Source organism: Myzus persicae, unplaced genomic scaffold (assembly GCF_001856785.1).
Source record: "Myzus persicae strain clone G006 unplaced genomic scaffold, MPER_G0061.0, whole genome shotgun sequence".
NCBI lineage: Eukaryota > Metazoa > Arthropoda > Insecta > Hemiptera > Aphididae > Myzus > Myzus persicae.
Genome location: NW_019104078.1, coordinates 418,219 through 445,344, shown reverse-complemented (window position 1 = coordinate 445,344; position 27,126 = coordinate 418,219). Strand labels below are relative to the sequence as shown.

Here is a 27,126-nt window from a genome sequence, read left to right as displayed (position 1 = left end):
AGATATTTATAGTCTAGACTGTCTTATAAATATGTATTTGTATGTATGTAGAAGATGGAAAGGGATAGGTATCTAAATTCCATTAACCAAAAGCTTTTTCAAAAACTTTTTCTTACAAAGTTCTTGAATCATTGACCTATTTTATTTTGTTTGGTTTTAGGCAAACATTGAATAAAAATTAAAAATTAATTTCGATATTTTGTATTAAATTGTTTAAAGTGTCATAAATGTGTGTCTACAAAATAAGCATTTTTTAGTGAAGCAACGCAAATTATTTTCTCTCCTTATATAATAATACATATCAAGTTTAATACAAATGAAAATCATAAGAACATGTATAAAATGGTTAACCTTCTAGTATTGCATAATGCACATCATAAATAGAACAAAAACAAAAAAAACTAAAATATTTCAAAGTCTATAAAAAGCTTAAAGTAAGACTAACTGACTAAGTGTCTAAGTATATTGAACATTTGATTGTGGGTAAAAAATTAAATTGAAATGCTTTAAGTTTCTACGATTCATATTCTAATAATTGCGAAAAAAAATAGTTCGAGAATAAGTCATCATTAAACTTTTGGTATCCAATAATGTTAACATATTTTGAACTTAATTGCTGATAATAATATGTTTATGTGGCTTTATGTTCAAACTTTTTTTTTAATTTCCAGTAAAAAAAAATCATGCTAAATATTGTAATTTATATTATTATTTATTCAAGCATAAGGTGTTAAAATTAAATATTTTATGAATTTTGTTTAACTAAATAATTTACATACTTTCTTCATTTTGATAGAGTTTGTAAGGCATTCAAAACTGTGACCATGTATATATATTTCTATATTTTTTAGGTTAGAACAACTTATGATACACCTTGTTTTATATTTACAAAGATTTGTTGAAAAATCCACGACTACAGTTTTAAATTTGTACAGAGAAAAAATAAAAACAAATTTGTCTAAAACTGGTTTTGCTTTAAAATTGCTATTTATCTTGTTTTTACTTTTGTTATGAAAAGTACTGTGGACTCTAACTTTTAACCCCTTTCCCCCCTCGTAAGTACCAACAAGATATCCAATCTCAGGGTTCAAGACTGAACAATTTTTACAGCCCTGAATTGGTATGACAAGCATACAAATAAACACATTTTTTTAAGTCATTGTTTTTCGGATAATATGTATGCATTACTCCAACCAGAATCTAAAATATTTAATTATTATTGTGAAAATAAAATAAATACAAAAAACAATGTACTTAGGTACTTCTTTCATACTACGACTAACTCTTAAGATAGTTCTCTATTCTATTTAATCCTAGAGAAAGATCTCTCGGGAAAACCTACGTGTATAATAATTACGTGTGTATAATAAGTAGGTACTATACATAATATAGATACGCCGTCATTATTATTTTGCTTTATAGTGTGTCCATAATATATACAATTAGTTCTAAGGTATTTAAATTACCCACGATCCACAAGTGAGAGTAAACCAAACAAGAAATTTACAGAAACTCATTGATGCAAATATTATGCATAATTATTGTCTGTCTGTCAGAGATGGCATTGGTTATTCTTTGATTATTCTTGAGATTTATAATCAAACAAATTTAATGAAAATACAATTATTGTTGATTAATTGAATTATAACTTAGTGATCAGTGATAACAATACTAGTCACCATATTTAATTACTTTTTAATTACATTTTATACATACAACTGACAAGCCAAGACCAGTAAACATATTCTATTTATTATTTTTCAATCTAATTTATTAGTTTGATTACTATTTTAATTTCTGAATTTTCTCAACATATTCCTTTGTTATAACTTATTTCAACCAGGTGCACCTGAATAATTTAATTTCATATTTTGAATAAAGTTTTCAAAATATTTTAATTATAAATAATGAATAATTATTATTGGTTAGCGATATTTTATGAGTTTTCTAACTGTTTCTTAAATTTGTTTAGAAACCACAAAATAAAATAACAGCTTTTATAATACGTGACAAAATAACATTTTATTAGAAAATTATTGAGCAGCACATAATTTTCATTAGAAATATAAATGTATTTTAAATGGGTTAAACTAGCACTATGTCTATCGTTCTTAAGAAAACATATTAGGTAAAATGCGAAAATAAAACTTAATAGCTTGACTCTTAATGCACCAAGTTATATTTGACTATCAACCAAAACTCATTGATGCTCAGTAAATTTAAGATATAAGAATTTAAAATTATTTTTTAATATTTATAATAACCTAAGACTTCAATAGTCAATATTTCATAATTATTTGTTTACTTGTATCAACTTTTAAAACATTATAGTATATTATTAATTAATTATATTTATAACCTCACTTGAGAGTTAGTATCACATAAGCATTCATTTTCTCTCTTATATTATGTACCTAGGTATATAGATAACACATATGAAGTACCTAGTATAATAAATTATTATTATTAATAATATATCGTAACTCGGAAGGTGTTAAAAATGTGTATGCAACTTGTAAAGGTAAGTATGGGTTTTCTTATAGTTAGTAGATAGGTCATCGAAGAATATCAGATTTAATACTATTCTATGCAAAACGAATTTTATTGATTAGAATATTAGTGCCATAATATGTGTTATTAATCACATGTTTATATATTAATAATATTATTTTTTTCCGATACAGTTACTATGCAATTTTATTATTCTATACTACAGCTATATTTTATTGATTGAAAATTGTATTAAGTAGTTGGCTGATTTATGTAACGATTAAAATAATGGTAGCGAATTGTTTATTTGTGTAAAGCATAAGTACCTTCTTTTTCTATAAATTGAGTACAAAATAAGTTAATTATCAATATATTATAAGGAAAATGACGGTATAAAATATGTTTTTCTTAAATCGTACATCATAGAATTATTTATGAAGTTTGATATAATTATTATAGGATAGCAAAGATGAATTGGAACTTGTATCTACACATTTCGAAAACGATGCTAATGTCGGTTACGTAGAATTAATTCAAAATGCTGATAAAAAAGCCGTAAATATTGCAAAAATAATAATGCAATTGAAGAAGGACTTATCTAATTTGCGAACTGTGTGTATATGATTTGTCAATAATATAAAAAGTTTATAAATAGTTTATGTTGAAATGTATAGGGCTGTGGAGCCGCCCAATCAAATGAAATGGAAGTATGTAAGGTACAAGAACAGTTAACAGAAATGGTGGCACAATATAAACAAGCAGTCGCTGAGGTACTCAAATTAGCTAAAACTAATAAATTCGATGTTGAAAACCTAGAATGCCGAAAAATTGACATGACTCAATATATCAAGCCGAACAATTGTATGACATCAGTAGTCAAAGCGTCTGTAAGATATTAATAGATTAATAGTTTTAAAGAAGTACTGATTAAAATATTAAAAAGTAGGAAATATCGTAATCTCGTCAGAGACGTAACTTGTATGGTGGGGGGGGGGGGCGAGGCGGAAATTTGCCACTGTCTGATTTTAAAAACAACCTGATGTTCCGGTGCCCGATTTTTTTCATTATCATTATTATATTTTACTAGCCCAAAAACATGAATATTTTTATAATATTTTGAAAAATATTTTTTTTTCTGTATTGGTTAAGCATCGACTACACAGGTTATTAGATTTATGAAAAAAATGTTATAGTGTAAAAAGAAATTATTGGCTCACTTATAAATTGGTAATTACAAGATAATTAATAGTTATTATACTTATGTTTATATTTGGACGTCGTTACGATCAAAGGTTAGGTTTTTATGTTGACCATCACTTGGGTTGGTCAAAATTTAACCACCTTCAATATTAAAAACAGAAATGACACCAATGAATCTTATTATTTGTTAAATCGTTAGGTACCGCCGAATTCTAATTACATACTGGGTTAATAATAATAAATATAATTTTTTTAATCATCCCTCACTATGTGATAAGTACTTGAGTATAATAAAATATCAATATTTAATAAGTTCAGTTATATTTTTACACTCTCCACTTAACAATTAACATGCAATCGGTGATTGACTGTAATATATAAAGTTTCATTAGTATTATGTTAATTTGAAGTATTAAGTTGATAACTTTACACGTTAAACCGCAACACCATTATTTCTTAAAATAATTTAAATTTATATAACATAGAAAAATTTATTTATAAGGCTATATCTAATATTTCAGATCTCAAATAAAAAAAATATTTCTACATCTATTATATGAACTGGATACCTCTCTTGGTTTATATTATACTGTTTGTTAAAAACCTAAAGTTTATAAAAAGTAAATTGTCTTCATAAAAATAGAAGAACTTTGACAAAGCAATATCATTTTTATTTTTTTGAAATATTTTGTTTCTTAATAGTGATATTGAAAAAATAAAAGCAATTATTTATTATACGAAACCGTATATTTTTGTATATCATTTTGAAATCAAGATTTGAGATATTAAATATTGTGTTAGTAAGGTGGGATAACCTAACCTAACCTTTGAATTAGTATATACAGAGTGTCCTGTGAGGATTTACACTCTCATTGCGATATATCCTGAAATAATGTAGATATAATAATTCTGGTTTTTTATTAAGTCTCACAGAGAGAAGCACTGCAAATAATTCATGTTTTAATTTTTTTTTATGTTTTGGTAAAAATTTAATAATTATTTAAAAAAAAATTGAAGGTAAACATTTTGTAGGGTATTTATTTTGAAAATATTGAAGTTTGACATTTTAATTTTATTAATCTCAACATTTTTAATCATTTTTTTAGTTAATAGGTAAAACAGCAAAAAACCGGTTTTGTACGTGCGGCGAGTCCCCCTCTACGGCTAATGGGTATATTCTCATTTGACACCCTGTATATATATGTCACATTCACACATAATGAAATCATTTATTTCATGAACTGGATAACCAGATAGTGAAATTCGTTGAGATTGTGAATTTTGACGAAAATACATTATTTTATGGGCATCTATTTTATGAAATGGACAATACCTATACTGCATACTTTGTAGTTAATAAATTATATCATATTACATTATATTTTTCATAGAACATACTAATATATTATGTAATAACCATGAAATTAACAATACCTATATTTATTATATTTTAGTAACGAAATAATAAATTGATTGATTTAAATAATAATTAATAATGAACTATACCTGTATATTTTTCTTCCGTATTATTTATTTTTACATGATTATTGATAGTAACATCGACGGTTGCATACCGTATTATTTTTAAAACAAGCCCACGTATTTGATTGGTAAGGAGTTTTAGCCTTACACGAATTAGACAAAAATCCTTGCCAACCTGATATTTTTTTAATCATTTCTCTCACTGAAAATTCAACATCCGATAAGGAAACATTAATTTGATTTCGGATGTGGAATTACTGAAATACAATTTGATATCTCTCTCATAAAATATAGATTACGGGTAAAAAATAATCTTCCTTATTGATGTTGAAAAGTTAAGTTTATTACCTTGTCTTGTTCGTTGAAGGCAAAAACTCTTTGCCCATCAAGTATGTGTGATTGTTTAAAAAATAATATGGTATGTAACAGTCAATGTTATTATCAATAATCATGTAAAAATAAATAATACAGAAGAAAAATATACAGGTATAGTTCATTATAAATTATTGTTCAAATCAATCAATTAATTATTTTATTAATAAAATGTATAAAATATAGATATAGTAATTTCATGATTATTACGTATATTAGTATCGTTTACAAAAATAAAATAAAAGTATAATGTAATAATATGACATCATTTATTGGCTATAATTATATTTTTGTTAATAAACAACATAGAATTGTATAGTTATAATACTATGATATAATATAATTATTTATTACTAAATAATATTATAACATTTTTGTTTTATAATAATCACACAAATTACACAGTACAGGTACTGTCCATCTCATGAACATTTACGTTGGTTTTTAAAAAAATTAATTTAAAAGAATAAAATTGATGAAAAATTAAAAATAGGTTTTCATTAAAGATCCTTTATGAAGCATTTTTAGTTGTTTTTTTATACGAAAAGTATTGACTGAAAGAATAACGAGAATAAAATCACATTTGTTAAAAAATCATGTTCTGATAAGAATCTTAAAATGTTATGTACTATTTTAAATTTAAATTTTATTAATTAGATTTTAGTCCGTAACTATAACAGTTTGATAATTATATAATTACACAATTATACAATTACATCTATAGATATTCTTATGACAAACATAGAAGGAAAAAAACAATAATTAGAAATATTAGGATAGAAAAAAAATATGAAAAAAAAACTTACGAAAATAGTATTAACAAAATTAAACTACGAAACCAGCTTTCAATATTTACTTCATTATTATTTAATGACCATTTCAGATTGAATATTGAGCACTGAGGGGAATATTGAGGGGAATGTTTAGAGACATTAGATAGCTGAACTGAGACATACGTTTAGAATATAATGATAGATATTCTAATAGTAAATGAGAGAGGTCATAGTTTCAGTTATGTATAGTGTGCAGAGAAGAGAGTCGTTTAAGCCAAGTTTGTATGCTTGATCTGGAAGAAGTGAATTGCCCACGGGGAGTCGATTAAAAGGGACAATTATAATAGGCCATGGTAAATCTATGTTGAAAAAGCAAGTTTTTTATTAGACATAATGAAGTTAATACTCAGATGCAACGTTGAACTGAAGGTTATTTCAATAGTTGGACCAGAGACTGGTAATAAACGACGTAGTAATGGGGTAAATTCGATCCAAAGTAATATTGCAAAATAATTTGAAATTGTATTGGAGGTAGCTTTAGCGAGCCTGTCAGCCATTTCGTTATCATGTATGCCGATATGGCTCAGAATCCATAACAGTTGAATTAGGTGATTAGACTGATTGAGAAAATATGAAAATTATTTAATATGAAAGACTAGAGGAGATAATTTAGAACTAAATGGGTTCGATACAAGAGATTTTAAGTAGGACATAGAGTCGGAAGCGATTAAGTAATTATTTAGGGCTAAATTGGAGATAAATAAAAAGGCTTCGAGAATGCCATAACTCTCAGCTGTATAGGAAAAGGATGAAAGAGGTAGATTGTTATAGGGAGAAACGTGAGTTCAGATGTATAGAAAGCTGTTATGCACTTATAAACATCTTCGATTATAAATAAAAATATAAAATAATATTTGATACTTTAACATGCACCTCTTCTAAATACATTTTTTTAATCAAGTAATAAATAGAGACAATGGAAAAATATTAATTAATTTACCTAATAAAGTATGTATATTAAGATATTATGCAAAGAAAAAAATTGTAATAATTTAAAATATAAAACTATATATTTTCAGCATTCGTTTAATTAAAATTATTATTAAATAGCTCAGCTAACAAAGTATTTAAAAATAAATTGGGTTATAGTATTTTATAACTGAAAATAATAATAAAAATGGAAGAAATCATTGCAATTATTTATAACTATAATAATTTAATTAATTTGAAATTCACACAAAAATATGAATTTAATAAATTTGTTTGTATTGTTGATTTAAGGATAAAGAACTAATTGCTCCATGGATATTAATTAACAATGAACAAGAGTACCCAACGTTTTTTCGTTATGATCTAAATAATAATGGAATTAAATTCAATGAAGTTAGTGATGAGAGTCAGACAATTTGATGATTCTTTTTATGTTATTTTTATATAAAAGTACAAGTTTTTTTTCCAAAAAAAAGATAATCTTCTCCAATTAAATATTACTTTAGCATGATAATGAGTCAATTTGCTCGTGTAATGATGAATCTGAAAATTGTTGTTTGACTGATTGTGAAGATAATCGTCCCATAACTGATAATTGCCATAAACGTTTCAAAACTACAAATACTGATTGTGTAAAAGAAGGATTTAAAAATGAACTTCTGTCAATGAAGGGAGGAATGAAGATATTACACCAACAGAACCGTGATTTTTTGTGCAAACTTAACAGTGCAGTAATGACAACTCTTTATTAATGTGGTTACAATTTAATATTAATTCATTTTTTCTTTTAGAATCAACAAACACTTGCCTTAACAAATTCTCTTAAAAATAAGGTGAAATTAGGTGATATGTTTTTAAAATCATCAAACATAATGACTATTGTACATTTTTCAGCTAGCTTCCCAGAAATCTCAAGGAACAAATGATAATAGTACATGCTTTCCAGATAGTAATGTAATTATTAATTTAAATAAACCATAAAATCATACTGTTAAGAATTTAAAAAAATTTTTAATTTGAAAATTTGATCTTAAAGAAATCAAAACCACAAATTTTAATGCTCGAAATTGAACGATTAAATGACGAATTGAAGAGATTAAAACGTGACAAATGCCAGATTGAATTAGCTAAAAAAGTATTAAATATATCTGAAAACATGTGCCCTGTGAGTTTTCAAGCATAAAAATGAATAATAGCATAAGCGTATTATAATACGGTTTTTTATAATTGTGTATAGAATTGTGCTGAGACAAAAACTCTATGTGATGATCTTGAACCCAAGACTGAGGATTATAAAAAATTATTGGCGGATTATAAGTGAGTTAACAAATATGTCATGGCAATAATAATATATGCCTACTAAATTTCAATTTTATATACTGTTTAATTAGAAACCTGATACATGAACTCAAAACACATAAGTACTATAAAGTAGTAATGGGCTCTTTTTTATTTATTTTTTTAATTTAAATAGAACATTTACTATCTGCAGCAAAAATGTACAATAAGTAAACATAAGTGATGTTTCATAAGTGATGGAGAATGTTTTCATGTAATCATATTTATGAGGAGTGACGCTGCCCAGTGACACAACCCTCAAATGACATTATGGTTAGGGGTTCATTAAATCTTGCACCAGCGAATTTTTAGCCTTTTTAGGATTATTTGGTGGGTTGGCTATTAGTTTGTTGGTGAGGTTGGCTAGCTTAGAGTGAAATTTGTTGTAATTGTTGGATATAACTAATGGTTTCAATGTAGAGGTTATTGTAGATCGAGTTGTTAGCTACATACCAGGCTGCAGACTTAAGTAATGGCATTAAAAAAAAGAGTTTGGTCGCAGGATATTTGGCTAATAAAATGTGCTTTCCAAAAATATAAATGTCCTTAAATAACATTTTTCATACTTTTGCCATCAAAATATTAATTATAATATGTATTCATCAACTTTTTTTATGTTAAAAATAAAAACATATTATGTTTAATTACATCATACATTTATTTAATTTTAAATTTCTATTGTCAAATAATTAATGCGTATACATAGAACTTACAACGAATGTTGTTATTTTTCATTTCTAAAAATTGTTGCTTTGGAACTTTATTCATATTATGGCCTTTACGAAAGTATATTCTAATAGCCCACAGGCTATGCAAGCGGATAACCCTGCATAAGTATAAAAGTTATATTTTTTTTGAGTATAGAGCATAATAATAATGTAATTAATAGACGAATGTTTCAATTTACTAAGATTAATATTTAGTTAAACTACAATAAACATCTATAATGGTACCTAACCAATATTTTTTTCTTTGGGTAGCACCAATTTATTTGAAATTTGAACTATGGTTAGTGCTCATAAAAAATATCAATATTTTCTATATTTTTAAATTGCTTCAAATAACATATGAATATGATGTTAAATGTTTAAGTTTTTGACAAGATACAATGACTTGACATAAATTACGAAAAACAATTAACAAAGTAAAATGTTTTTAATTTAAATATGTATAATATATATACCTATATATAAAAAATAGAAACATGCTTAGAAAATATCAATGTACATTTGAATGAACATTTTTAAGTTTACGGTTATTTCGGTTATTTCTTTTTTGATAACAATAATAAAACTAAATTGATTTTGTAGAAAACTGGTGTTCAAAATATATTTCAGTTTTCCACCTTTTTTTTTATTAGTTTTTCAAAATCATTGAGATAATTACTTCAAATCTAACACTTTCGATTACTTAAAGCTTATTGTGGCAACAAGATCAAATTCCCTCGCAGAAACTATCCTCAATTTTGAGTAAAGTAATTTATTCAAAATGCGTCTTTACATACACAAAAAAATACTTTATTGTTAAACCAATACAAATCTCAATTAGTAATTTAATAATAATCCAATCATACAAAAAAAAATGTCAAACTTAATTTGTGACTCCATTACACACTGTATACATAATACCTACACTCATATAAAGTAACGAATGTATATACTCTTATATATTATATTATAAATAGTTATAACATAGTCATAATAATATGTTGTAACTCGAATGCTCACTTACAAACAAATAATCTATATTCGTTTTCAGCGATAAAGTATTAGAAATTGAAAATCTACGAAATATGTTAACCGAAGCTCAGTGTAACCATAAGACTTGTGAAGACCGTTTGACGATATTAAAAACACAAGTCTGCCAGTTACAAAAACAATTGTTTGATTTCAATTCAGCAAAATCCCACGTAATTGATTTATAATATTATTAAGGTTGGTATATGAATTTCCCAATATTTATATAGGATCCTGAAGTGGCCAGTTCAAATGAAAAATATTTGATTGAAAGTCTGAAAAGTCGTTTGTTAGAGGCAACAGAGGAAAAAAATAACATGCAGATGGTACTCGATTTTCATCTGACCGAACTCGAGGATAAAAAATCAAAGGTAATTTTTGGTTGCAATGTTTAAACTATAAAATTAACTTTGTATTTTGAACTTATCTCATGTTATTTTTATTTATGTTATCAAATTATTTTGTTTTAGTTTTTGGCAGTTCTTCAGACAAATCAAGAACAAAAATATCGTATTGAAAGTATTTGTAGGGAAAAAAATACAATTGCCGAAGAATATGAAGCGGAGTTTAATCGAATGAATGTAAGATACTGTATTATTAAGAACTATGTTTTAAATAATTTTAAGATTTTTATTTATGAAGTGTTTATAACGTTTTTTTTTTAAGAAGCTAAAGAAAGTAGTAGCTATTAGCTAGGTTGAAATATTTACCACTTTTAAAAAAATAAATTATCATATTATTAATTATTATAATAGAGAGGAAATATTTGATAGACTTGGGTTCAGACTTAATTTCAATATTATAAAAATATTCCAAAAAAAAATATTTAAAATACTTTCAACAGTATAAAGCATACAGTATAAAATGTTTTTTGGAAACTGAATTCAAAAAGAATTCAGAATACTTGAAAGGTATTACTATCCCAATCTTATGTTTCATTGTGTGTTTAAGCTATCTTTAGCTAAGTCTACCACATTCATGGTTCTGAAATTTGGTACACAGGCAATCCTTTACCCAATGATGTACCAAATGTACCCAATGATTACATTTAACGACATTTAAGACATAGTAAATCCACAATCATTGTTTAATTTGTCATAAGTAACACCTTACACAATATCAGCAACTGGTATATATTTATTATTCTTATTTAAATTTAGACAATATTATCTATGATTTACCGAAGATCGGTGTGAATATGGATTCATAATACCTATAAATAAGCAATCATAGAAATACTATTTTTGAACTATAAAAAATAACTAAAATTGCTGGGTTTCAGTAAGAACTACTTATGATTTCTGAAAACAACTTATGAACATTTAATAAATATTGAGCAACAAACAACTACCAAATTTTTGTGAATTTTGTCAAAATGTAAACATAGAACGTTTATACAAATATCATGTATATGTATTTTTAATATTTTTCTAACTTCTTGAATGAATCTAAACATATTTATCAAAATATTTGTGAAGTTATGCTCAATTTTTTTACTATACTTTTTGTAATAAAAATTTGAATGGAACCTTGCCTTAAATTTAACAAAATTTAGGTATGTATTATATTATCTACAAAATAATTTTCTCTTCTAAAACCAATTTACTGCTAAAGGTACCATTTTTCACTATTTTTTTTTTTGTCTTTCCTAAATATTACGAAAATAAGGGGAATTTAACCATTCCGCCATTAAGTATCAACTACATTCATTTTTTTGAACTTCAACTTTGAAATATTTTTACTCCTCCAAGAGGTGAAAAACACACATCATTGAAAAATGAATATACATCTACCAATCCTCATAGAATCTAAAATAAAGTAATCAATATAAATATTAAATGTTTAGAAGACGCTATCAATGCACATTTGGTCTTCGTCTTAAAAACGTAACACATAACTATCCAATTTGAGTTCAGCAGAACCAATTTTGTGTTGTTAGTATAAATATTAAAGTGAACTGACCCATTATCCAACTTAAAAGTAAGAAAATTATTTGTGCTTGAGTGTTAGATTTTCTACGATGATTAAATTTTTTATCAACACATAAGTATGTGGTACATTAAAAATTTAAAATGTTCATATTATCTTTCTTAAAAATTTAAATATCAAAATTCGAAATAACAATTGATAACTAAGCACAGATAATGTTTTCACATTTAAGGTAGATAATTGGTTAATTGACTCAAATGTTTAAGCAAACTACATGAAATTGGTTCTGTTGAATCAAAACCTGATATGTTTTACTCTGTAAATTGTTGACTAATATAAAACCTAGCATAGGTAGACTCGGCTTAAGAAAATAAGACAATTTGTATTGTCAGTTTTGGGAATTGAACCCAAACATTGCAATCACATTGCACCACAGCATTGTATTACTGTGTGGTTTGGATAAATCGGTAATGTTTTGTTAAGTGAAAATTCTTTGTGGCAATATGAACATGGTTTTATTATAAAAATAAAGGAATTTATTCAATGTATTTGAATAATAATCTTGAATAATTTATATAATAACTTATATTGTAAGATGTTTGTTACTTTGGGTCTTTGGCAGTTACAAAAAACGGATTTTATTAATATTTCAAATAAATATAGATGACCACTTAAGCAGTTATTAAGTTTCTATTTAAATTCAAAATAAATAAAGACTAGTGTTGGCTTATATGATTTTTCATAAAGTATAAAACAATTATAATACAACTACAAATTGCGATTAAAACTAAGTAGGTATGTGATGTAGTCGCAATATGATCCAATATTTTTAATCCCTTATAATCCAGACGATTTGATTCTCTGAACAACGGGTGACTGTAATTAGTAAAGATTATCATGACAACGCTACCATTTGATGTAATCCATTAGTATTATTTGTTTTAAAAATAAATAAATAAATCATAATAATTCTTAATTTCCATAAAATATTTTTAAATTAAAAACTGTAAAATAATATTTCACTTACCAATAAGGTAACGTTTTGCTTACAAATAGTGTATTTTTTATATTTAAAAATATTTAAGTAAGTACAAAAAATAATATCCAAGTTTTACAAAAAAAAAAAACTGTACAATGGGCTTTAACGATATTTAAAATCTTGATATTTCGCAGTAACAAAGATCAATACCATATTTGTATAGTACGTTTTCTAAGTCCTTTAAAATAATAACTTTTTATCATTGATGTCGATGTATCCTTATTAAATATAATTCATACACCTCAATAATCAAAAATGTATTATATTTTAATCTATAATAAATAATATTATCTCCAAAATAAAGAAGTTACATTGTACTATTTATAAATATATTTGTTTTAAAAAGCGTGACTGGCTAAAAATCTTAAACTAAACTCATGGCATAAAATTCAACAAAAACAATAATATATATATTTTTAGAAAATGTTTGGTAGATATTTAAAGTCGTAGTAGATGATATTCAGATGCTTCTTGTTCAAATCGTATCTTCCAACTTTGTTTCCAAACTTTTCATAACTCTCCATATTATGAAAAAAGAGAATTTGGAGATTTAAAAGTGTGAAAAACATAGGGTTTGCCGTTAGGTTTTATACTTGTTGGAAACTAAAAACAAGTTAAAGTTTTTAACGGAAATTTCTTCTTTGATTGTAAATTATTATTTATTATTAGTTTAAGTTAATATTTTTGGCAAATTTCTTTTGATTTATATTCATAATAAAAGCGTTGTATAAAAATAAGTGAACCGTATTTTTAAAAAGTAATTAACAAGTTAATAACTTTTACAAGTTGTATGCTCTAAAATACGTAACAAGAGAGACGATTATATTTGGTTTTAAAATTATTCAAAATAAATTAAAGCCTATTTTAATATTCTACTTAGTATTTCATAGTTTTAAACTATTCTAAATTTGAATAATTTTTCTTTAAAACAAGAAAACTTATACTTAATATAATATTGATTAGTACTTGTATTATAAAATTGTATGAAAGTGGTTTGAAATCCACGGGTACTTCTTACTAATAGTTTGAGATATTTTATTTAGATACCTAGAAAAATACATGTATATGAAGATCTAAAACTGTTTTAACGCCCCATAATATATTAATATTAAACTTGCTATATAACAAACTAAACGAAAAACAATTTGTCGATTTCAAAATTTGGTAACTAAAATTAATTCTTATTTGATATCAAATCATAACTAGATAATAATTACTTAATTAGTCTTGTCGACATTACAAATATAAAATCGAATGTGATTCCCTCGATGAATTATTAAAATTGAGTTGTGATTTTACCAAAAACACTGGTGTATGATTAGAATGTACCCACCTATTGAAACTCGTTCAGTTAATTTGGTGTAATAGTTGTAGTTATACAGTAATTACTTTTGATAGAAATAGTCAAGACAACCTGATCAATTAGTAATATTTCCTTCAAGGGGAATTCAGCTCAATATTTTTTTTCTCTCTTAGACTCACGCGCAACAAAGATAAAACGCTTTCACATAAAATCATTTTTTTGTGATTTTTGAGTTATCTTAGAGTAAGATACTCTACTACAAAAAATTCTAAAGATTATTCTTCACCACTTTTGTAATGGCGGGGGATTTTACACTAAAATTACTAAAAAAACATTAAAAAAAATGATTCTGCCTAAATGTTTATCCATGTTGTGCGTGGGCCAGAGAGAGAAAACAAACAGTGCACTGACATCGTCTTACAAAATTTAAAATTAACAAACACGTCATACAACCATATGGTGTATTGGTGTGTGGTGTATTTTTATATGAGGTATAACATTTACACTTTGTTTACTAAGTAATTATCCAAATTGTAAATAAGAGTAAAATATAATGATGACTGTCATTTTTGGTTTTAATTATTTTGTTTATTTCATAGTTTTCATTAACTATATGCATAGTTTGATTTTATGTGTTTAGATCAATACAATATACTTCAAATTATTAAAAGTATAATACTTTTTTTTGACATTTTGTTGTTTAAGGATCATCTAAAATCATGCCTAGAGGAGCTCGGAACATTACCTGGATTATTAGCAACTGCACAAAGGGATTTAGAAAAGGAGACATTAGCTAGAACTGATTTGGAAAATGAACGTGTCAATCTTTTAAATGAAATAAAATCATTAGTATGTATAAACGAGTGAATATTATCATAATTATTTTTAATACGTTGACATTTATATGCTCAAATTTATAGAAGGCAATTTTGGCGGATGATGACAGAGAAAATAAAGACAAAAGACTCAAATGTCTGGAAGAAAAAAACATACAACTGAGGTGAGTTAGAATTAAATTTATTTAACGATATAAGTTCAAATTCTGACTAAATCTGATATTCAAACATTATACGATTGAAGAGTTTTTTTTTTTTATTATTAAAAAAAATATTAATCGTAGAGACTAGAAGCTTGAACAATTCTAATATAACTTATAGAAGTTATAGTTTCCAAAATAACGGTTATAATATAATAGTCATCTATGAGTTAAAATTACGAAAAATAATATAATATTATATTATACTTATGATTTTTTGAGTAACACTAAAACTGATTAATAACCATGGAATGGATTACTTTGTTGCTTTACTTGTGTTCTTCATAAATTTATTATTTCGTTCACATAACTTGTTTTTGTCAAATAATTCAATACTCTTAGTAAATCCAATTTTGAACCTACTCGTACTTACGTTATATCATTAAAAAGTTTTTCAATAAGTTTAAAAAGTTAGTTAATATTAAAGTTTACCTATTTGTTGTGCATGATTGGTAAGATATGTTGCAATACTACTTATTTACATTATCTTGGTATTATTGAAACATTAAAGCATCGTTTATTTATGTGTACTACTTGTGTTACTATTAATAGTTTTTAAAATATAACATATTTTTTTGAAGAGCTATGATATTGACTTTGGAAGCTAATTTGGATGAAAACAAACGACTATACAAGGAACGAACCCACTATTCGTTACAATTGAAAGAGAATTTAGATCTTATAAGAAAAGAAGCAGCCTTACAAGTGACGAAAACCAAAAATTTTTCTGAATGCCAGATGCTCAAATATTTTGAATATATTAAACAGTTAGAACAAAAGTTGGTAGAACATAGAGCAATAACATGTTTAGAATTTCAAAAACGGGACCAAGTGAGTATTGTGGTTCTGAATAGATATGGCACTAATTCAATTTATTATGCTATTTCGATAAAAAAAAAATTAATATTTAATTACGTTACAACATTTGAGACATTTGAGATTATTCTAAATATTTTTTTTCTTAATACATCACATACAATTATAAAAATAGTAAAAACAACAATATGTTATGATCTTGAATATTAATATATATCTGGTTGACCAAACAACATCTTATCATAATGTTATTTTTTTTGAATATAAATTATATTTTCGATATGTAACAGTAGAAAATAAGATCATTATGAAACTATGGAATATTTAAATGATCAGATCGTGAGAAATGAGTCACCCAATAGCGAAACTATAAAGGGAGATTTATTTTAGAGAAAAAGTAGATATCTTCATCAGTTCCTTTTCAGGATTCAGGGTTAGTTAAATTTTACTATGTACCTACAATACACAATTTTCCGGGGTGTCATCCAATTTTTGGCGAGCAGTTGAATGGTAATTTTTATTACAATTACTTGATAAGTGACAATTAAGTATGTGTTTAATTTTAGATAACTTAAATAAGATTAGCACAGAAATGCTTCATGTGAAATTAAAGATCAAATTGTGTAAAAGATGATTTATTATTGGTGGTATCAATACTTAAAGGTAGTGGTGGGGTAGATGTAAAGGTTTTTGGTGACTTATTTGTTTTTGAGTGTACTATATGTTTTGGGAGTTCTTAATTGTTTAAGGAAAGGGAGGCGTATTTGATTTTAGAAATTAATCTGGTGTTACTGAATTATTGTAGTTAGGTGTAGACCAGTCAAAAATATTTTCTTCAACATTTGCTACATACGATATTTTATTTTAACTTTTAAGTCTTTGGTGTACTCTACAGTATTTTGTTTAGATTTAGAATTTTGTCCTGCGACGCAAATGTCTTTTATTTATCACTTGATAAACAATGTTGCGACTTTTGGTTCACTATAGATTTATTTTTTCATTGTATGATTGACAAAGTATGTGTGAATTTTGATAATTAATTAATTAAACTGAATTAAATTTAAAAAAAAAATTAAATTGAATGGTTGAAGGAGTAAAAAGAGTTAAGAGTTAAAAGTTAGGTATCTTATAAAACAGAAAGAGCCTGACTATTAACAGAACATGAAATTACGCTCTAACTTTCATTGGCACCCCGGGGCAATAATATTTGGAACCCCTATTAAGCACGTATACTTGAACATTTGCCACTCTTTAAATTGTTGCAAAATTTTTCGCCCTATAGGGCACTTACTCCATTTGCCATCCTATTGGCACGGCTCTGTTTGACTGCGGTATATATCTACCTTAAAATATTGTTATGTCATATTTTTCGATATAGATACCAAAATGTGTTCACTTTATTATTGGTAATATGTTTAATAGATAGATGGACGTTTGAGAAATCAAATCGAAGTATTAACAAAAAATTTAAATGAAGCACAAAAGCAAATGGGATATATAATCAAGGCTAAATATTCAATGGAAGATGAAACCGGAGTAGATGTATGCAAGATTCCTAGGGTACTAAATTCAGTATGCAATGCATTAAATACTCCAAAGAATTCAGATAATCTTGAAGACAATTGAAATTTATATTAATAGCAAACAAAAATACTTGTATTAAATTTATAGTGAATATTTTTATAATTATTGGATGATGAATAAACATATAAATTTTATTTGAAAGTTGTAATTAGATATTAACTTTATAAATTACTATATTTAAATCGATAAAATCATTGGTCACCATAATTACATTTGACTAGTTGACTGGTTACTTATAGAATACACAATTTATGTGGTATTTAGTCTATTATGTACTCATCCATTTATCACAATATTATTAGAACAATATTGTTTACCAATTAAAATACATCAATAAATCAATCTTAGTTACAATAGTTTTAAAATCATTTTAGGCCCCTCGTATTTTCTTCCAATCCTATAATCGTGGATCTATCATTAATATTTAATACTTACATAAATCATCGATCTAACAATTTATAGAAAAGCGTATGTATTGCCCTGATCAGTCGGTAAATGGTACTTATTCAAATATAGTTATTTAAAAATGGAGTCCTTAGTATACTTACAAATTTAAAGAAATTATTTTTAATTGATAAAATACCTAGTTCACTTAGTAAATCGTCCTATACCTATAAGTTTATTGTCGAGATTACGGTTAGTTATTTAAATTATAATTACAGAATTATATAATAATATTTGTAGTGCTTGGACAGTAAGTTGATTAACATTTAACACTAATTCAGCTAGCATTAGTATCTATATATCAATCGAAATTAAATACAAAATTGGTATTAATTTAATATCAACTAAAAATTAAACACTTTTTTAATAATTAACTAGCATCCGAAATCCGAATATTAGGATAAGTGCAACTGTTGATCGGCCCTTAGTTGGTTACGCAATAGTGTATAAATGTTGATATTAAGAGAACAAGAGAATATTATTCTTAAGTTTCTTAACAGTAAAGTACTAAAGTGGTTTTGAATATCGATCAGTATATGATGGATTACGTGGTTGTGTTAAAGGACTGTACTGTAAAAATATATTATAATTAAGTATAGTTATAGTATCCGAAAATCAGGATTCCATCGAATACCAATAGGTCCTTAACTGGTTACGCGGTAGTTTCGAAAGTGTTGATGTTCGGAACTTATTCTCAATATACCCAGGGTTAACCCCTAAGGTTGGGTATTAATGCATTATGTATAAATCAAAGTTAATTGATCTTTTTAATTTAATAAGTTAACTATATTAATTATTACTATGATTATTAACTTAATTGTAAACTTTACTTATAACTAACTATTTATCAACAAAGGTAAGTCTTACGTTCAAAGAATTATTTTATTTTCCCAGAATCGATTATTAATTACCTACTTAATATTAAAGTCACTGAAACGATTTATTTACAAACCAAAATATTTATTTATACCTGTGAATACATTCTATTTTTAATTTAATAATTAATACTAATAGCATGGAGTCTTAACTGTAGGTATATTATTTTGACTATATGCTTTTATTTCGAGCTCCGTTATTACCGTACTGCGGTGTGTACCTAAACGGGTATACTGTCTCAAAGATGTAGTGTGTTTTAGTATAATATAGTGCTTGACTGCCTCAGACGTACAATGTACATCAGTATATGCCAGTAACGTATGAAAAATTACTCTGAGTAAACTTTGAAATATTAGTAAAGAAGATAACTAATAAGACATCAAGTTTGTGAATAATCAGAATCAGAGTAACCTTAACTAAAGTAATATAAGTGTTACAGAATCAGAAAATACAAATAAAATTAATTATTCAATTATTTCACTTGTTTATTTTTGAATTATAAATACATAGTACTTGTTAAGCTATGTCTCAGAGTTCATAAAATAACCATACAAAATTCTAGCCCTATAATAGGTTGGTAGAGATGTTTTATTAATTTTTTTATGCATTTTGAGAATCAAGAAAGATCATCAAAATTCATTCTGCAAGACCAAGACCAATATTAACCTACATATTGTGTAACCAAGATGACTAATGTACTATAAACATCTTGGAATTACTAGCCTTGGTTTGATAGTTATAGTTAAAACACATACATTTTGTATAACTAAAAAAATGATAAGATGCAAATTTCAGCAGTGTTGGGTAAATTACTTTTAAAAAGTAATGGAATTACGTTGCTCGTTACTTCAAATATTTTTATTCAAATTAAATTTGCATTACCTAAAATTATTTTTATCACGTTACGTTACTTTTTCATAAATAAAGTAGTGCGTTACAAATAACGTTACTTTTTTTTAAATCTCTGATAGCAGTTATCATTTTTTAACCATATTAAATTCATATTATGATGTATTTTACAATCATAGACCTAGTGATAATAGACCTATTATGTACGAATTACAAAAGAGTATTATACAAATGTACAATCATCTAATATACATATACCTATGGCTATATGGTTTAAACTCAAACTACATATGTCTATAATACTAGTAATACGGAATTTTAATACCTGTGTTATTCGTATTCATATAGTATGTTATATTATTAGTATTATTATAATTTACATTTTGATTAGGTAGTATACATTATATTATACTATAGTATAATATTAATTGTAAATGGTGACCGCAGTCTAGTAAGGTATTAACATCGATGTAGGTAGGTATATCAGTTTAAATGTGTACATAGGTATACAGCCATATAGGTAGACAAGAAGTATAGTAGTAAATCATAATTTATTTTAATTCAATTTTATTTTTAAGCCAAACTCTTTTCTTTCTGCTAATATAGTAATAACATTAATTCTTTGAATGTTTAATTATATTATTGTTAACTATTATCGGAATCGACGGAATCAAAAATAAATAAAATTGATTCTCGATATCTTATTGGCTTGTTTTGGTAATACTTTTAAAACTATTATTTTAATAAATAATGTGGAAAATAACCCTTTAGTGCGTTTTACTTTTAAAAAGTAATTCCATTACAATTGCGTTACTTTAAGTAAAATGTAATGCGACTACTGCTGTGTTACTGTAAAAGTAATTGCGTTACAGTAATTTGTAATTTACGTTTTTTACGTTACTACCCAACACTGCAAATTTGTATGTACCTAATCGTTTTTCTATTTGTAAACATAATATACCGATTCTTCTGGTTTAATCCTTAAGTAGTCACTATACCTTTTAATAAAGTACTATTGAAAATTTGAACTATCCGAAAAAGTTTTATTTTCGATCGATTTTTTTTCATAACTGCACCTATGTCTTTTACTTACATTATGTTAGATTTGTAATCTAATTCCACAAAATTGTTAAGTATCCAGTGTCTCTTTTATAATCACAATTTTCAGCGATCGATCTTTTTTTTTTTTTGGGGGGGGGTGATGGTTGGGAAACCCCGGTAAGCTAGGTATATCAACCAAGGGTGAACCCAGTCAAAAGTCTTAACTAGGAACTAAAAAATGCCTCCACTCATTATTAACTCAACCACTGGGCATTGGAGACACTACAGAATGTGCAATAGGTAACCAGACGTAATCAAAGTACAAAACGGTTGATAGAGTATGCTATATAAACCACCTGTCAAAGGCACATCAATAACTCCATGTAGGAAATACCGAAATGATAAATAAGGCTGGCAAGTGAAATCGCAGGTCAGAAAAAGTTTCATAACTAAAAAAGCTGCGACGCGAGTGAAACAACAAATTGGATAACTATATTACTACATAGGCAGGTACTCGTCCTCATAATGATATGACATTGTTTACCCCAAACATTTCCAGAACAAACTGCATTCTGTCGCCAACAGTGCAACAACCATCCAGATGTTTTGACAACAACCACTATCGACACCACTCACCAACATGTTACGGCAAGTTTCATAAGACCTTTGAAAATATTAAGTCTTGAATACTGGGAGATGACATACCCTGCCTCTTAATACTGACTGAGAACATATAACCTTACAAACGGATTGCCCTGTCGTAAAACGAATTTTATTTAATGAAAATGAGTATATCTTATGATAATTTACATATTATTAAGACTATTTGTTGTCAATAAAAATTATGCACTTAATGAAACAATTTGAATACAATAATTCATGTGGTACCCTTGTACAAAACAAGCGGGGTTCATATATGAATATATTATTATAACAATTTCATAATTCCGTGTATAACCTATGCATGTCGTTGAACCTAAATACATATAGTATATTATAAGCTACGTTATGTTGATTTGTACACACCGGGTGTTTAATAATTGAAATACATCCGATTAGTATTAATCCTCATATAATTCTAGTGTATAGTTGTATGTATGTACACGACCGCGACGTATCTAATGTATTTATTATTAATGTTTCATTTTCGATGTTTGCGTTGTCACAAATAAAGTTTTATAAGACACAATTCATAAGCAGGTAAGTACCAATTAATAATTATAATTTTATAAAAAATGTATTAAAGAACAAACAGAATCACTTAAAAGTTTCAAATACTTTACTTTCTAGAGAGTAGATTTTGTTGAAATTACATGTATCATTTAAAATAATAATATTTGTTTAAACTTTGAAATTAATATTACACATAGGTACAATAGTAATGAAATTACAATGTATTTATTTTATTCTAATAAGTAATGGTTTTTAAATTATGCTAGTTTAAGAATTTAACAAATATTCAATCAGTACTTCATCAAAAACTATAACCTAACCAGTACAGTGCACACGTGAAAACTATCAACCTCAACTGCAGTATTTTTGATCACATGTAAGTTGTGTTTTAAATGCATTTTGGTGGTACACTATAATTGTTAATTGTGTAAAATATTGCCTTATGTAGCTTGATTATGGGTAAGATGTTTGACATAATATGTGTTATTAATTTTGACCGTTTATGCATTATTCAGTATAAAATATTTGGTCCATGTAGGCTATTCGTGTCAGGAATGTGTACTGATTGCCTTATAAAACATTGGTTTTGCGTAATATTTTCTTATCGTACTATTTCTTTATGCCCATACATGGATATGATTTTGGAGCGCGTACATCTTCTAGGAATGTTAGTGGCTTGCTATCGGTGTGTGGTGTTTGTAATTAAATGATTATTTAATTCTCAAGGAATGTCGGTTTCTAAATATTATTTTATACTGCATAATATATTTTAGTTGCGTTTGATTCTCACACCAAAATACGTCTCCACCTAGCATAGGTATTCATTCTATAAGTTTATTTAAGTATAGAGTACATTATTTATATATTACAAGACAATGTTCGATAGGAAAAAAAAATTCTCTTAACATAAATTTAAATGAAGGAGTAAAATGTCCCAACAAAGTGTAATAGTATATATTCTATAAATTTAACTTAGCTAGAGCTCTTTTGTTCACTCAGTATAAAGGTGTCTAGGTAGGTAATGAAATAACTAGAATCTACGATTTATGTGAAAGTTGTTTATGTGACGTAATTGGTATTATTAGGTTAAAATAGATTTTAATTTGGTTTTTATGTAATGGAAACTTAATAATATAAAGTATTATCAACTCTAAAATATCGTCTAATAGAAAGATATTTGAACTGAGTGTCAGAGTGCAAAGTGCAAAAATGTATGTCGTTAAATATATACAATATAAAATTTAAATCTCTTAATAAAGTTTTACCAGACTGTACAGAATGTAAATGACACATTGACATATTAAGAGTCACTTTACCTGCTGTAAATAGGTAATATACAACAGAAATTGTCTAAAGTTGTCTTAGTGAGAAATAAATGGTCAATAAATGAACAGGAGAATAGAGTGTATGTACTTCTCAACAAAGTTGTATACAAAAGATCCCTTGCCTCAGTTTTATACTTGCAAATAACTACTCATAAAAAACATAGAAACATAATATCAAAAGCAATATATTTTATACTAATTGATAGCTAATAAAGTAACTATATATGTATTTTATGGACTGGGCTAAGTTAAAAGAAGAAAGAAAAAAACATCTATAATATTAATTATTGTATTCCAAAATATTATCTTATCGACTTTCTTTATTAGCTGATTATAATAATTATTGGTAACGAGCTCGGTAACAAGACTACCAAACTTGACCATTCGTCCCGAAACCCCCTCACGACCATGGACTTCTCATACCAATAAGTCAAAAGAATCATGCCCAGAGACATACACGACTATTTGAAAACCAAATTGGTCAAATTATCATCTGAACAACATGAAATAAAAAGAACTACCTTCAAGTGGATCTTTTCCTGAAACACCACAAGGGACCACTATCACTGGTCTCGGGATAGAACACATCCACATCATACACCAACACCTCATGAAGAGAGAAGACCAGTGTGCCTCAGTTGTGGTACGTCTCTAACCGTCAAACACATCCTCTTAGAACTCCGGAGCTACGACAGGGATAGACGAGATGCCGACCTGCCAGACCAGCTCTCTGAGTCACTAAACCTTGACTCACGCAACGTCAAAAGTACCTTAGAGTTTATTTATAATTCAAAACTAATCAGCAACATTTAAAAATTTAACTATTTTTAACATATATTTATTAAGAGTATAATGTATAAAAAAAAGAATTAAAATTAATTAACCAACTATGTACATTGTACAGTACCTACCTAGTATGTAATAATGTAAAATAATGTTAGTCTAACGGCCACAGCTGCCGCGGACTTCGTTTGATAAAAAAAAAAATGATTATTTATTATTTATATTTAATTTCCCCCTATAGAGTTCCGACAAAGTTTATTCTATATCCCCGTAGCACAGATACACATAAATCTATTATTCTTAATGTCATACGTAGGTTGGCAAGTACGCAGGTATATACTTATTTCCCAAATATTGAGAAACTTATATCCAAAAATAATCAAATGTTATATTTCATTCATAACAAATATTTACATAATATGATGTATAGTGTTAAATCGTGTATCCATTTACAAGTTAAAAAGATTCTAAATAATGTTGGATTATGTTCCAAAGCAATATAAAAATTGTATTTTAATAAAGATTATAACAAAATACTATGTACCGAAGTGTAATCTAGGGTGGGAAAACCTGACCATTTATACCTTTATGTGCCAGGAAATAAAACTTTCAATGAGATTTATAGTAAGGTCTTACAACAATGTAATGAAATAATTAGTAAATACCTAAGATTTGGTACTTATCTAGTTTAATTAAACAGTAAATGGTACAAATCAATAAATATTTATTATTAGGATAAAAGTAAAATAACTCACATAGTTTATTTATAATACATGAATATGGTATTTTAGTTAAAACGACATTAAACCCATTTTTAAAAAGATTATTCTAAGTAAAATATCTTATAAATAAATGAAAAGATCATAACTTAATCATGTTATTACATCGTTTGAATTGAATTGTTAGTTGTTACGTGTTAAATTTAATAAGATTTATATATTATATTATATTAATTATATATATACCTTCTAAAACAACCAAAAGTAGTACAGATTTTATTTTTTTTCTTATATTAATAATATACCTCGCAGAGTAATTTAATTTATTATATTGTATTTTTTGCTTATTTATTCAATAATTATTCTTTAACATTCAATAGGTATTAAAATCTAATATCCGTTCATATTCTACACTTTGAAATGCAGTATAATATTAATATTAAAATTTTTTTTTCAAAAATCGTAAAATATGTTTTATAGTTGGTTATACACACTTTTATTAAATAATAATAAGAAAAAATATTTGTATTATTTACAATGAAAAAGTAGAACTATTTTTAATATTTTAATGAAATCCTTATTCAAGGTACATATTTTAATATATTCAGATATATTCAAATATTTAATTATAGCATAATATTATTTTTGCTTAAAATTCTAAAAAATATAAGAAATTACGATTTTTAAATAAATGTACGTATTAAATAAAACATAAATAAAAAATAAATCGGTAACAAGATTTGGGAGGGCTACTTGGGATACTTAGGCTGTGTGTCTTTAAATTCAAATACAATAATAAATCATCATGTTCCAAAAAATAAATCTTTAAGTCTTTTGCTACTGAAACTGTCTTAAAATGTACTTTAAAAACATGCACTTTGAATATTAGTAGTTTTTCCCAGATATTTTAAGTATTCTCAAAAAATCATTGAGAAATTTGAAAAATGTTATGTTTGACAAAGATACAATCTCAATTAAATTATTAACTAGAAAAAAAAGTCGCAAGACAGATAATTGTACACCAAAATGTATTTGTTTATTTTAAAATATAACATTAATATAATAATTGAGAAACTGTGCACCTAACTGAGAATAAAAATTTTGCAGTGAAACTGTTGATAAGAATTCTAAAGTTACAATATCAAAAGGAAAATACCACTAAGCGGATAAAAGTGTTCAACGAAGATACTGAAAGAAAATGAGCTAAAGTAAAACATTCTATAAACAATTTTAATTTTATTTATCACGAACGTTTTAATTAAATGTATAAAAAGAGCTATAGGTATCATCTGAAAGAACTTGAAACTATACTTTTTCTCATCTCTGAATTGATAACAACAAACGATGCAATTGACTTAATGTTAATTGAGTTTACACAGTAGATATAGGTTGACATATTATTTCATAATGATTTTAGTTTAACCAAAAATAGAACCAATACCCATTATTTATTATTAAAGATAAATAAAATAAATAATATTTAACTTAGTTTTTAAAATATGATATCCCTTTTACTTTCAAGATGATGTCAGCGCAATATTCTTTTTGTCCCACAGATTCGCACGTACCATGAATCAAACATAAAATTGTTTTTTTTTTTTGTAATTTTTCAGACAAATCGATATAATATTTATTATCATCTCAAAAATATTATTCTCTATTATTTTTGTGATAAGTGATTTTAACTATTTTCCATGAGTACAAATATACATGAAATATATTAAAATGTGTGTACTTCGAGATCAGATTTACTAAAATTAAAAAAATACATCAAGTTGGTGTATTTGACGAGCAACTAATATTTTGTAATATATAAATAATATGCTTT

General features: G+C 26.1%; 1 protein-coding gene across 1 annotated transcript; it reads left to right on the top strand.

Annotated features, from left to right (window-relative positions):
* The first annotated feature begins 2,500 nt into the window (after positions 1-2,500).
* LOC111038422 (myosin-11-like) lies at positions 2,501-18,131 on the top strand. The gene is made up of 16 exons (XM_022321511.1): positions 2,501-2,521; positions 2,950-3,102; positions 3,165-3,377; positions 7,599-7,700; positions 7,814-8,038; positions 8,099-8,140; positions 8,202-8,261; positions 8,344-8,472; positions 8,545-8,624; positions 10,404-10,554; positions 10,612-10,752; positions 10,852-10,962; positions 15,358-15,501; positions 15,573-15,652; positions 16,270-16,519; positions 17,927-18,131. The coding sequence occupies exons 1-16, from the start codon at positions 2,501-2,503 to the stop codon at positions 18,128-18,130; spliced, it is 2,106 nt and encodes a 701-aa protein (XP_022177203.1). The 3' UTR covers position 18,131.
* The last annotated feature ends 8,995 nt before the right edge of the window (positions 18,132-27,126 follow it).